The following is a 15,242-nucleotide window of genomic DNA, read 5'->3' on the forward strand; positions in this document are numbered from 1 at the left end:
GGGAACATGCTCACTGCTCTTTGTGGAAGTTTCACAGAAGTCGCCTTATAGGATGAAAAATCACCTTATACCCTGGTATAACTTGAAAACACCTCACTAGACTTTCATGTTGCTTAAAAAAAAACAAAACCCAACACCCTTATAATTATCAGAGCCTAGAACCCAAATTTTCTTTACCTAAAAACACAAAGTATTTTGGCATTATTTCAACATACATTGAATTTTCTGAAATGCTACTACCGTAATTGAGAAATGAATTTACTTTGTTTTGCTTGGACTTTATCATGTTGTTCACCGTTTCAGAAAATCACGTCAATAACGGTAAAGCTGTTCGGCTTGATATACCTGTCACTGGCTTTTTCCCCTTGCCTTGTCTTAACATCCCACTCGGCTACTGGTATTTCCTGGATCACTTTCCGAACAAATCATCCCGTTAGAATCCTAAAAACACAGCATTTAGGGTATCACTATAACACACCACTATCAGGCTGTATCTGTGTCCCTGGCTGGATTTTTTTATAAGTGCAAACATGTTGTTTCATTATATCTGTATTATATCTGTAGTGGTATTTCATATTTATATGTTGAAATACACAATGTCTTATTGACAACATTTATTTAACATCTTATTACTAGGGCACGATACAGATTTCCTATTTTTGAAGTTGTGTGTAAGGAAGTGTCTTATTTTGGGTTTCCCCAGAATCAGAGCAAGGATTCTAGTGGGATGGTTTGTTTGCAAAGTGATCCCGGGAAACACCAGTAGCCGAGTGGGATACTGAGACGAGGCCAGGGGAAAAAGCCAGTGACAGGTGTATCAAGCAAGTAACCACTCTGGGCATTATGGAGCTTAAGCCCTTGGGGGAATAAGGTACAAGAAAGTGGGGGTATTTATACACCAGTGCTGCTGGTCATCGGTTGAGGGCTTTTGCCAGCGAACATTACTTCTAGTCCTTCCGGCCTCCCACATGCATGCTCTCAGGTAGTGAGTGCAGGGGCTGGCTGTTCGAATTTGGCCTGGGGTGCACCAAAACTGTAAGGACCAACGGTCTATGGGTAGGGCACCAACATTTGTTATCCAAGTAGGATAATAAAGGATAAATCAGGATTTTTTTAAAAAAGGAGTATTGCAAATTAGTTGTTAGAGACTGGGATATTGCATCTGATATGGTTGAGAACCCCTGCCTAGAATTTAGACAGATTGTGGGGTTGAAACCATAGAGGCTATCTCGAAAAAGACAGATCATTATTGTGTTGTCTCTAAATTCCCAGTAAGAAAGCAAGCTGTTAGAGAATTTTAAACAACTCTCCCATACGAATTCTTTCCCAGTCACACTGAAGTATTCTAGTTTGCTAGACTCTTCCAAAACCTGACATCACATGCTTTTGCCATGCCCACCACTGCCTGCCCTGTCCAGCCTCAACTGAGTTAGGTTAAACCCTGCCATTTTCCTGTGTTCTAGTTTTTGAGCCTCTGTTGAATCATTTAGCACAACATTTGCATGTATGATTCACCTTTCTCCCAAGAGGGGAGCATGGAGTGTAGGGAATTGAAAAGGGAGGTGGAGTGTCTTCCAGACAGACAAAAGTCAGAGCAAACAGATGGGTCTGACACCAAGCCATCATATTCAAGAAGCTGCTGGAAATGCTACCCAAAGGGAGGTTCACAAATTACATCCTTGGAGAGGAAGTACAGATTAAACGAGCCAACTGCTATCTGTGCATCGTAAGTAAGCTCGACCACATTTCTTCCATATTAATGCCCAAATGCCAGTGTGCCGAACTAGCCTGTCCATGCTGCAGCCGGGACACCAGACTGCACATTCCTGAGATGACCTGATTTGTGAGGGAGATTTACAGATAGATTGTGATTTCTCTAGTGAGTTTTAATTATTAACATAGCTTCCAATAAATCTACTGCTGACTCTAGGGTTGCAGATAACGAATTCATATATTCTCAAAAGCTCATGTTGACTAAAAGCTCCTCACCCATGGAGGCATAAACAGTGATTTTCATCTCCACAACTTAGGTGAATTCTAAACATGGTGGTCACTGTCAGGTTCCTGTGACAAATTGCTGTGGACTGAATTGTGTTCCCCCAAACTCAGATGTTGGAGTCCCAACCCCACTGTGCTGGTATTTGACCTTTGGGAGATATTAGGCTGAGATGAGGCCATGAGGGTGGGGTCCCCATGATGGCATTAATGCCCTTGTGAGAAGAGACACTAGAGAGCTTGCTCTCTGTCAGTCTCCCTGCCAGGTGAGGACCCGGCGAGGAGCCTCTCTTCAAGCTGGGAAGAAGGACCACACCAGAACCCGCCCATGCTCGTACCCTAATCTCAGGCTTCCAGCCTTCAGAACTGAGAGAAAAAAAAATCTGTTGTTTAAGCCATGGAGTCCCTGGTATTAGCCCAAGGTAAGACAAAAAGTCATAGAAGGAAACCTCAGAAAATGGTTTTCCCTCTCTAGATGTCTATGAAAACTACGGCAGTGCTTCAGTTCACAAACCGCTTCACAATTCTCTTATGCATTAACCCGCTCAGTGTCCGGCTTCTGTGTGGATCATGTCTGCAGAGGGTCTGGAAGGTGGACCTCGTGCTTTCTGGTTCATGCAGAAGCCTCGACAACTGTAGCAGGGTCTGGGCTGTTTTTCCAGTTGTTGAGAAGGGGCGGAGAAATGGGAGGCCAAAACATGGAAGTAAAAGGCCGATACTTCCCCAGGGAGTTCAAGAGCGGCTGGGACGTCAATCCTGAGGTGGGAGCCGCTGACTCCAGAGGCCTGTGCCCTTCCTCTCTTCCTCAGCCTGGTTATACTGACTTCAACCTCCTTCCCTATCAAACTTTGAAAAACTTTCATTTTTCAGACCTGGAATCTGACATCCAAAGGGGTATTCGGTAGAGTGAACAAGTAGTAAAATCAAAAGTTTTCCTCTTTTGCTTCCAGGACTAGCCCTGAAAAATGTGAGTGCCTGGCAAAGGACTAGAATCCCTCTTCCTTGCCTTTTCATGACTTCTGGACCAAGTTTGTCAGTTAGAACTTACCTATTTCTGCTGTCATGAGAACGAGAATTCATGATTGAGGCTGCAAGTAAGTCGATACCCAACAATATGCAATTCTGGACTAATTAAGTAACAGAGGAAGGATCACCAGGTCTTATTAACTGAGAAGGTGCATTAGTGTTATGGACTCATAAAGAATTTGTCCTAAATATTACTTTAAAAATCAGTATTTCCATGAACTTGTTAAAATGTAGTGATTACTATTAAATGCCATTCCCCCTACCCCTATTAAGCTCCTTTTTCAAAAAAAAAAAAAAAAAAAGCTTCCTACTAGACAAAGCCTGAAAAAGCACTTGAAAACTTAATAAGTAACAGCCCGTACAAAAATGGCCCAGCTTCCTGTGGGTCAAAATGCTGTTGACTAGGGCTAGAATAAATGGTCAGTTTTACTGTCTGCATGACAACTCATTATTCCATACTTAAACAGTTTCCCAAAGCAAAACCTGCTCTTCCAAAATCACACAATTCTCCATATGATTTGGGTTACAATGAAACTAAATCATTTGAATTACCCAGATTTGTATTTGTAGCTATTAAAAATTGACAGAAGCACGGACATTTATACATCTCTTCTGGTAACTGAGGATCATTTGACAGAGTCTCTCACCTGCAAGACCGCAAACATGCAATGTTGCTCCTATCCAGAGAAAAGCTTTGGTAGAAAATACTAGTGGGCTATTAGCTGCCAAAGTCACCTCACTATTCTAGACAAAATCTCTGCACATCCTCTTTGATTTAATCCACAGAAGCCTAACCCAGCCTAACCACTAAGTTACTCATAAGCTTCCCCTGTCACAAATCTTAAGTATTCCTTACACTGGGAGGTCTAATTTATATCATTTTCAACCTTCGCTGTGGTATTTTCTCTCAAAATGCCACCACATAGTTAACACCAAAAAAAAATTATTTTTGTTGACCATTCCATAACAGACACCCCCCAAAAGACAACAGCATTTTTAATGAAAGGAAAAACTGTGGAGATATCAGAGAGTAAGCTGACCTATTAACCTTATTGTCTCACGTAATGAGAAGAATATGATGGAAGATCCTTCAGCCAATAATAATGACGCCTGTAAAAACAGTTCCTTCTGGAAGGTTTGCTACCAAGTGACTGTCCTCAATAGTTACCCATTATCTCAGATTGGAGTTACTTCTTTATTTGAAAATTTTATATTGCAGCAAAGCACATTAAGTGCAAAAGTCGGTGGGAAGCACACTGGGAAGTAGATAATCCAGAATAAAACTAAAGGGTTCTGCTCACAGCAGGGCACATCAGAATAAAGACCAAATGACTCTTGTTAGAGGTTTATCAGCCCCTTTACTCGAAATTAAACAGTTGGCTTTCATTTGCTTTCCACTGTTGATGAAAATGCAAGTTGGGAATGTGCTACATCTGTGACCGTTTTGCGCACACCATATTTTACCATAAACACCTGTTATTAAGTTTTCAATTCATGTTTTACCTTACGATCTTTAAAAAAAAAAAAAAAGATTTGCGAGAGAGAGTGCATACCTGAGTGTGAGCAAGGGTCGGAGCAGAGGAAGAGGGACAGGGAGTCTCAAAAGACTCCCTGCTGAGACACAGGGCTGGATCTCACAACCCTGAGATCGTGACCTGAGCGGAAATCAGGAGTCGGATGCCCAACCGACTGAGGCACCCAGGTGCCCCCACCTTACGATATTTTAATGCATAACCCAGCTATGAAGTGCCATCTCTGGCAGTAGTAGGAAAGAGCCCTGGAATTAGAGTTAGGGAAGTTCTAGGTTAGAGTCCCAGCTCTAAGGGAGCAAATCCCAGCCACTCCTTGTCTACAAAATTGGTGGGGCTAATACCTGCCCCACAGGGCTGCTATGAGCATTCACCACACATGTGAAAGATCTGTAACCTGTTGCAGGAGTGCTAGGTATTTCTATTTATAGACAGGGGCCTGGAGATTTAGATTTAGAATTTGAAAATTTATGGTTTTACCATGCTATATGAAAGGTATCTAAAAAGGTATCTGAAAGGTATAAATAATATCAAGAGCCTAAAGTAACTGGAAAGTTCCACTCAAAACTCCAATGAAAAGATGAGTTAAAACATGTTTTTCTTAGAACTGAGACAGTCTACCATCATTTGAGAATTTCTCGGTGGGTCTCAAGTCTTTGTTCATTTCTAGAACTACCCCTGTATCTCTCTTACGGGATCAAAGACATTCAGTAAATTTGCCTTTAAAAGCCAAATGTGGAATCTGTGTTTATCCTAAAATTAAAACAATCTCTAATGGAAATGCAGGGCGTTTAACAGAAACTAATCAAGTGTTGGCTCCTTTCCAATAATGGGAAGCCACCTTCTGGTAGAGAGCAGTGGTGACATGGAAAGGCTTCTTGAGAAGACATTACAACTGGGAGGTAGCTAATCAATGCATAGTAGTTCCAAAGAGAATTTTAAATCCTCTCTCTTCCCTTCCCTGAATCTGTTCAGGAGGAAAAAATAAAAAAACAGTGATTATCAAAATATGCCTTTTATTCAAAGAAATAATAGACTTAATACCCCTGTCCTAGGGATATTAGAATCAGAAAGTCAATTTTTTTGTCAGCGAAGGTGCTATAATTATGATTTTATGTTTATTTTAAAGACAGAGATCTCTAAAACCCCAGAGGGACCTCTGAGGCCAATACAAAGAGGCATGGATTACAATTTGGGCAAAAAAATAAATAAAATAAATAAAACACCCAGGCCTGGGTTTCTTTTAAATTTTTAAGCTGCCCCTGAGTCATTTCTTATGTAATCATAAAACAACCTCATAGAGATGAATGTCTTTTATTATGAAAATTGCTGTTACATTACAGCCAACATTCCGAAACAGTATTTTAATAAACATGTCTTGATTATAAAGTAGAGCAGAAACCATGATCCTTTTTTAAAATTGATTAACACCTGCTGATGTTAACATAAATCTGGAGGATACTCCATATGCTCACCACGGTGTGTAGGAGATGAGATGAGAAAGAGCACCTATGTTATTCAAAACAGCTACTAGTGTTACTTGTACAGTGTAAACCAACCATTTACAATAGGACATTAAAAAAAAAAAAGGTGAAAGGCAAAACACTAAAATGTTGAAGTGTTACAATACTTTTGAGATGGGAAAAGCCAAAGCTTGTTTCCTTTTTCTTCCCCACTGTGAGTTCAGTGTGAGGTACAGGGAAGAACCAGAACACTAGGTCAAGGATGGATGCAGTTCCCTGCTTCAGTATTTCCAGAGTTCAGTCCTGCTCCAAAACACAGCCCACATGCAAAAGCTCTTCGGGCTCTCATTCACAGGCCTCGCAATACAGCATTTGCACACGGACGAGTGAGGGTCCATAGCAGCTCAGAGTCAGTGTTTGAATTCCAGTGTATTCACTCCATAGCACTGAAAGGAATCCACGAACAAAACTCCTATGTTCTTTCTACTTAGGAGGCAGAAGACTCCTATTTATATGTGTTCCATGTTTGGAGTTGGGGTGCGGTAGTCACTGCATAGAACCTCTCCCATCATGAATACCCTGGTGGAAAAACTTAGAAAAAGTTAAAACTGCAGTTTTAGAAGGTCCTCTTTCCCCTCCCTCAGCAAAGAAGCATGATGCACACGTGACTGCCAGGACTTCAGGAAGGCATAGTGTGGCTACTATAGGTTCAAGTACAATCTGCTCCTTGCAAAGGGGTCTGGGGTAACTGCAGGCAAACCCGAAACTCAAAAAAATTATTAACTTCTTCAATGTAAGAAGCTATACTGAAAATTCTTCTTACAACTTCACGTAGCTGGCGTACTCCTTACTGTAGGAACGGATGTCCTCTTTTTCCAAACAGTAAATATGTGATATTTGGGGGACTTAACGTAGGCAAGGGACTGGTTTAATTGAATTTGATCTCCTTTTCAACCCTCCCTTTAGATCATACAGTCTTTTTTTTCCTGGGCTCAGGGCTATCATCATTAGTAAGGCTCAGAAATAACGACCAAAATAACACAACGTCCTAATTTCAACACCATTCTTTTTCGCCACTATAGGAAGACGCCAGATGGTGCTAAAACATCCTACAGATAATCCAGTTGTCAAGCTGTTGTGCATCCTAGTTAAGCTTCTCACGCTGGATCTGGTAGTAACATGCCTGAAAAAAAGTTCAAAACAATTTAAAATTTACTTGTAAAGAAGCCACATAAACATAGCAGTGCCCAGGAGACTAAAGAAAGGAAATGTCTGATTAATCCTGTTAGCTCCAACAAAATCAGTTAGTTGCTTTATTTTTCCCTGTTTACTTCCAGTCCCCCATCCAATGTCTATTTTGCATACTTGTAAATTAGTAGAGAGAAAACTTTGCACACCTTCTACTAATTCTAAAATAAACAAACGTTTTACCAGCTGTTTAATATTCTTCACTAAGCAGAAATACCATAATTGGCTAAGCCACTACTGAGTGGACATTTAGAATATGCTGAGCATTAGAAGGTATACAAACAACTGTAATTGGAATCATCTAGTATGTTTAAGAAACTACAAATTAAGAGTAAGCATCATTCCAGACCCAGTGAGTCAGAATTTCCAGGAATGAATTTTTAAGAAGCATTCCCAGGTGATTCTGGAAGTATCCAGGTTTGGAAGTTACTCACACTACAAAGAACAGCTCAGCCAAACCATGTATGTTTTCCATTCTTCACTCCTCAGGACAAACCTCCAGGAGTGGGATTACTCAAACCCCAAGAACATTTTTGATGTTGTTGATATCGATGTTAACAACAACAGTTTTCTAAAAGGGTGACTGCTATTTAATGCATTACCAGCAATATGGGCATAATTCTGATTTCACTATACCCCTACCAGCACTGGGTATAATTTTAAAAGATCCTTGCTGATGTAGTAGGCACAAAATGGCATCTTGCTTAAATTTGTAGTACTGTAATTTTCAGTGAGGTTGAGCATTTCCCTACATATAAATGTACCAGTTGTTTCTCCCTTGCTGATATGTTGAGAGATACTCTTCTATAACATAAATACTAAAAATGTAAGTCATTGGTGGCCAATATTTCCCCCAGTTTCTCCACCTTTTTTCAGCCCTTTTATTTATTTTTAAAGATTTTATTTATTTATTTATTTGACAGAGAGACAGTGAGAGAGGGAACACAAGCAGGGGGAGTGGCAGAGGGAGAAGCAGGCTTCCCGCGGAGCAGGGAGCCCGATGCAGGGCTCGATCCCAGGACCCGGGGACCATGACCTGAGCAGATGCTTAATGACTGAGCCACCCAGGCGCCCCTCCACCTTTCTCAGCCCTTTTAATAGAAAATGGTATTTCAGTTGAAAAGTTCAAACAAGTAACCCAAGCTCTAAACCTGACATTAAATTCTAGGTTTTTTCTCATTTTGATTTGCCTGTCTACTCCTTCTGTTAGGGGTAATGTCCATTCTTGTGACAGTAACATACTATCTTAATTACTGTAATTTTATAATATTTTACTAACTGGCAGAGTGGGTCTATTCTCCCTTTTTTTTTCAGAAGTGTTTATGCCATTTTCTATTTGTTGTTCTTCCAACATACTTCAGAATTATTCTAAAATTCTAAGAAAAATCAAGGTGGGGAACTAAAATGACTTCCCACAATCCCTAGAGAGTATTCAGATTACTGAACCTCATTTGTAACATACTGGTTTACAGTAAATTCATGGGGAAAAAAGAAGATGCAATTCATATTCATTATATACATACTGCCTTCTCTGTTTTACCCTCATTTCCATCAAATAGCTCTGGTGATGGATACTTTTTTGGACACTATGAATCCTTACTGTTTCTTTTCTAGAGTTACATTTATATAGATAGTCTACCTTTATAAGCATTTCTAATGATTTGAATTACCAGTTTATAGGGAAGATTGGGTAATTTGCTTTAGTATTTTGAAGAATAAGTAACTGATTCTATTTTAATATATTTTAAAATCTTAAAAATATATGCTCTAAAGGCATTTAATTTTTTCATTAAACGTCTGTATAAAGAAGATAGTGGTTAATCACAGATTTATAATATGGTAAATTAAGGACAGATTTTAAGATAAAAGAAAATTAAATACTACTTATACTTACCTTCAAGGTGGTGAACATTATACCCTGTTCCCCATGCTGAAGATATGGGTCCATTAGATCCTCAATGAGGTGTACCTCAGAGCCTAATTCCTAATCCTGCCCCAATGAGAAAAAGATACTGAATTATATCCATTTATATGTACATCCTCCTTCTGAATCTATGTAAGGGAAAATAAAGAACAGCTCACCATAGTGGAATGGGTAAAGAGAAATGGTTTTTTTTCTAGTGGGGGAGCATATTACTGTCATCAATTCAGAAAAAGCACTTATTAAAATAATGAGTCCCTAATAATCAAGTCAGAAAAGGTTGGTCACCTGGCCCGTAGCACCACATATAAGAAAACAGGAAACAAGTCATCCATGGACCACAAAAAGTCTTCCTGAAGTGATGCCAGGACACTCTGAGAGATCTCTTCAAAAGTCTGTTGGATGACCTTAAGTTTGTCTGACGGGGTAAATGTTGTGCTGTTGTTATTTAAAAGAAAAAAAAATCCTATAATTTTTCTTAATAGAACTGTTTAATATTAAATATTAACTGTTTGACAATATACCCTCCTGGGACTTATGTGTCTTAAGTTGGACACATCAGGCATAATGAGTTGCTGGAAGGGATAACTACAGTAATCCCTTGGTTCTTTGAGAAAAGATGCCTCAACTATCTATGGTTCACATGGAAGAATTCACTAAATCATAAGACTACCCCCTTTAACCATGTAGGACCTTATTCTCCTAATATATGCTCTTCTCTGAGTAATGAAGTTTGGTTAATTTCCATTTGGCTAAAGATGGGATTATGTAGATACATTTCTGGGTAGGCTCTCCACATCTTTTGAAAATACAATGGCCTTGTAGAGTAAAAGGTAAGCCAAATGTCTCAAAAGAGCCTTTTCTGATCTCCAGGCTGAATATGACACCTTCTAGGAGTGAAGGGGGCACTTAGAGCTTAGGTAAAGATAAGATCTCATTAATATCTTAATAGACTAGCTATTACCTTGATGTGTTTTTTTAACAAATCAGTGATTACCTGATCTGCTGTAGACATTCTACAGCTGAGGCAAAACAAGCATCTTTTGTAGCTGGCAAAACCTGCAAAAAGAGAATTTATGAAGGTCAAAGAGGAAAGCTGTCTTCTTCAGTAACTGTAAAAAATAAATGATACTGATGCCAGGGTGCGGTTCTTTAGTGAGTAACTCGTGCTTGGCTACTAGTCTATCAAAGTAAAATGGAAATGTTTTGCTATTTCAAATACCCCACATTAAAGAAAAGCATATTTACTGAGGAAACTAAAATGTACTATAATTTACTATACCTTTTTACTCTCTCCAAGGACTGACAAGGTCGCTGGCCAAAATTTCCTACAATGGAATCCACACACTGTTAATACAAGTTGTTACTTGTGATAGATTAATCCCCATAAAAACAGTTGGTGGCTATATTGCCTTCCCTGTCCCATTTAAAATAAAAGATAAAGTTTTAAAAAACATTCCAGAAGTAGTTTAAGGTTTCTATCGTGTTCCTAAGGGGACCTATCAATGTATACTACAATTTCCCCATACATTACGGATATTACCAGGTTTAGCCAAAATCTTTCCTTCACTCAGTTTTATTGTATTTTTACTGTCAAATTATCCTACTGAAAAAAATTATTTTCTGATTAAGGATTGGTAATTTTTGATTACACATATACATAATTACTGGATGTTGGGGTGACCAGCTTTATCACAGCACTAGAAGAAAGCATAATGTGTTCCCTTAGAATAACAAGAAACAATGCTCCACAACAAAGAGCACTTCTAAAACTTTTAAATTAGAAATTGGAGATGGGGAGGAAAGAAAAAGAAGGAAAGGAAGAATGTCAAAGACTAAACATAATTAATTTTTTCTGAAACTGTAAACATTTGTTTTAAGGACTGCAAAATATGAAAGGATAGCTAAAACACACACACAAAATAAAACACACATTCAGAAGAATAACCAAGTTTTACACTCCACTCCAAAAATTCTCAAAAATAAAGATTAAATATCACTATTTTGCTGAATAACAAATATGCAAATAAGTAAATAAACTGCAAAGCATATATTCCATTAAAGTACCAAATTCTTGATAATGCTGTTAGCATTTTAAATTAAAACCATTTGATTCTACTCCTAACTACTGTACTTACCTCTGTACCCCAAGGAAGCCCAGGAGAGCAATATCTGGCTGCTTATTCAGTCGTAGAACACATTCCCAGTAAATGTCTTCCTCACGATCATTATCCAGGGCATAGAGCATGAACAGAGGTGGGTAGAGCCGAGGTAGTAGTACAGGAAGCAGTAACCCAGAACTTGTTACCACATAACTACAAAATATTGGAGAAGCATTCATATTAAAATTGAGTACAGAATCTAGAGCTGAAAGTAAAGATGGGACATTTTGAGTAAAGAAACAGTTATAACAGGGGCACCTGGGTGGCTCAGTCGGTTAAGGGTCTGACTCGATTCTGGCTCAGCTCAAGATCTCAGGGTGGTGAAATTCAGCCCCGAGTCAGGCTCTGTGCTCAGCTAGGAGTCAGCTTAAGATTCTCTCCCTCCTCCCACCCCCCCCCACACTCTTTCTCTCCCTCTTACAAAAAAAAAAGTAAAGAAAAGAAACAGTTATAACATTATTCTGCTTTTACATTTGGAGCTAACATGAGAAACTTACCTACGGTCACAGAGTTTTATCTTGGACCAACTGTGAATACTTTTCATTAACTCAAAATCTAACTGAAAACCCAATTGGTTTCCATTTTGAAAATGATTCTCTGTGGTTATTCTAGATTAGCATGATGTTACTTCGCTCAGCAGCCTCTGCACCCAGTCATTTGAGACTGCACTTCCATGGGGTTTGGCTAATCCAACTTAATACAACCTAAAAGGGACCTCAGAGATCACCCAGTCCAATCACATTGTCTTAAAAATAGGGAAACTGAGATCTAGAGAAAACTTTTCCTAGGGATTCTTTAGATAGGACCACCCACCCTCTCTCTTCACTATCTCTACCCAACACCGTACCCTGGCTCTGGCGATTCGGATCTGGAATCTGACTTCCCAGTACAAAAGGATTTCCTTTCTGTTGGGAGGGGAGCAGAGAGAGGAATTGTGCTGCCCTCTTCAGGAAGCTCAGGAAATAAGAATCTAAGGAATAACAGAAAATACAATTACACAATTTTATACCTCTAGAATGGTTAAAAAGAGCAAAAATACATTTCTACCCATTTCTATTATTTCATCTATTTAAGGACCTATGAAATCAAACTTTATATCAACTAAATATTTTAGTTCCCTAGGATTCTTAACTGAGGCTTTGTAATTACAGGATAAAATTAAGGGTGTAGCTAAAAAAATCTTCATGTGTTTTTTTTTTCCTGTCTGGTTATTAAAGAGTGAAAAATTCTTATCTATATGTTTTTCTTCCTGACCAATCTCATCTGAGGTCAATTTGTATTGACTCTTCAAGCAGAGACCATTATTCTCACAGCATAAACAAATATTAATTGGAAACTACCTAGATGTTCAACATTAAGAAAAAATGAAAATCTAATTAATGTAAAATTTAAAAAAATTTTTTTTTTAATTCAAGTTGCTGGGGCACCTGGGTGGCTCAGTTGGTTAAGCAGCTGCCTCTTGGTTTAGGCTCCAGGCATGATCTCAGGGTCATGAGATGGAGCCCCCACCTTGGGCTCCACTCTAAGCACGGAGTCGGCTTGTCCCTCTTCCTCCCCTGCTGCCACTCTCCCTGCTCGCTCTCTCTCAAATAAATAAAATCTTTTTTTTTTAAAGATTTTATGTATTTATTTGACAGAGAGAGACACAGCGAGAGAGGGAACACAAGCAAGGGGAGTGTGAAAGGGGAAGCAGGCTTCCCACTGAGCAGGGAGCCTGATGTGGGGCTGGATCCCAGGACCCTGGGATCATGACCTGAGCTGAAGGCAGACGCTTAATGACTGAGCCACCCAGGTGCCCCAAATAAATAAAATCTTTAAAACAAAAATTCAAGTTGCTAAAAAATTTTTCCAATTGATCAAGCTAAATTATTGAGGATTTTTTTTCCCTAGGTTTTGAATTTGCCCTAGATTTTATCTCTGACCTCTTATATGCAAATGGTGGGCTCTACTATAAACAAGTTCATTGTCCTCTTTATTTTTAGACATAAACCTTGACTCTTTAAAGGGAGTTTGCAATCTTCTCTATTTTTGTAGACTTATACCTTGCCCCTGCCTCTGCCCCTAATTTTATAGCTGGGAAAACTAAAAAGTCAGAAAACTTATCTTCATTATACTCATCTAACTAATGTCAGAGCTGAAACACTCCCAGCCAGTGGCCTTTTAGTGGATTACACTGTCCCCTCAAAACTGAAGACATTTCCAAATGCATCTATCAATTCTGAAGCTAATAAGATAAGGAAGTTTTCTGGGACAAATTCATAAACTTTTATATAATGACCTTACATTATAGTATTTACTTGTTGGTTTAACCCCAGTAAAAGATCTTGAATTTTACAAATTCCAAATTTCCTACCTAAAACTCTCTTTCTAAAGATGTTCTACTTGCTTGCTTTCTCACCTCTTTTAAAGTCTCTGCTCAGATATGACCTTATTCGTCAGGCCTCTGTTTAAAACAGCACCCTCTTACCTCCAGGCCCCATCCTTTGTCACATTTACCATCATCTGACACACTATGTATTGTATTTAGTCTGTCCCACTAGAATGGAAGTCTATGAGAATACACACAGTTCCTGATGATTAGTGATGTTAAGCTTTCTTTCAGGTGTCTGGCGGTCGTCTCCATCTCTTCTTTGCAAAATTGTCTATTCTGGTCCTCTGTCCATTTTAAATCAGATTATTAGTGTTTTTTTAGTGTTGAATATATAGGTTCTTTTTGTATTTTGGATATTAACCAAATCATTATCAGATACATCATTTGCCAATACCTTCTCCCACTCACTAGGTTGCCTTTTTGTTTTGTTGATGGTTTCCTTTGCTGTGTTTCTTGCATGAAGTAAAAACATGTTTTTTGTTATTTAATCTATTTAAGAATCTGTGGCACAAAAATCATTTTCTTGATGAATAATTTCATCAAGGAAGAGGAACCTTAATGATTCTTCACAAAGCTGTAATCTCTACACTCAGGATGAAGACACCCAAGCATTAGCATAATCCACAGCTTGCAGACTTCAACGAGAAAGACCTCTTACCTCACCAGCTGGAAAATTCGCTTAAGGTAAGACTTAATCTCCTTCACAGCCTCCTGCAATAATCGGCGATTGGCTCCCACACCCACGTATGTCATTCTATAAACTGCAACTAGTGTCTCCACAAGCCTGCCCAGGGGGTGCAGAGGAGTGTCACAGGCCTGAACAGGAAGAGGATCGCTGAAATCAGTCAATGACTAACAGCAGAAACAATCAACCAACAAATAAAACAATTTCATAAACGATAAACAATTTTCAAACTGGCAGGAGTCAACTTTTGGATCAGAAAATTCAAATACTTAAACTTTTCTGAAAGTGTTGAGTCTACCCAAATTATATGGAATAGGAGTTCCTAATCTTAATCAAAGAATCCTTTTAGCATCTTGGAAAAATAGCTTTGGATATACTGCTAAATATAATTAAGCTATAAACTTCACCAAAAAAACAGGCTACCTTTGAGCAAACTAAATAATGACAGTTGATTATGCTTTAATACAGTCACTCTCCAGTTCCCTTGATTTCTCTTAATACTGTTTCCTGGAACCCCCATTATCAATGCATGTCATACTTTAAACTGTAGCTAATCTTACAGGGTTTGAGAAGGAAGCAAAGAGCATAACCATGGGGTGAGGGCAGCATGCTTTATTTATACAGTCTCTAGTCTGCTAATGTTACTAACAAAATGCCATTTTAAACTTTGACCCTTGTTCTCAAGAACTCCCTTGAGCACTTTACAAAACTTAAAAAAGTTCTATCACCATGATAGAGCAATATTCATGTGGAAATGTGCTTTTAGTAGTCAGAGAATTAGCAAAAGAAATACCTAGAAAGCAAAGATAGGATTAGGGTACCAATAAGCTGTGAGCACAATG

General features: G+C 38.7%; 1 protein-coding gene across 1 annotated transcript in view; it reads right to left on the bottom strand.

Moving 5' to 3' along the window:
• Window positions 1-5,848: 5,848 nt before the first annotated feature.
• The window catches only part of ALS2 (alsin Rho guanine nucleotide exchange factor ALS2), a 63,321-nt gene continuing 53,927 nt past the window's right edge, over window positions 5,849-15,242 (bottom strand). Inside the window, 9 exon segments of the mRNA XM_027589483.2 lie at window positions 5,849-7,196; window positions 9,156-9,241; window positions 9,244-9,251; window positions 9,471-9,620; window positions 10,180-10,241; window positions 10,465-10,510; window positions 11,321-11,497; window positions 12,192-12,314; window positions 14,374-14,531. Of these exon segments, the coding sequence (XP_027445284.2) occupies window positions 7,158-7,196; window positions 9,156-9,241; window positions 9,244-9,251; window positions 9,471-9,620; window positions 10,180-10,241; window positions 10,465-10,510; window positions 11,321-11,497; window positions 12,192-12,314; window positions 14,374-14,531 (849 nt within the window). The 3' untranslated portion in view covers window positions 5,849-7,157.

Source organism: Zalophus californianus, chromosome 3 (assembly GCF_009762305.2).
Source record: "Zalophus californianus isolate mZalCal1 chromosome 3, mZalCal1.pri.v2, whole genome shotgun sequence".
Taxonomy (NCBI): domain Eukaryota; kingdom Metazoa; phylum Chordata; class Mammalia; order Carnivora; family Otariidae; genus Zalophus; species Zalophus californianus.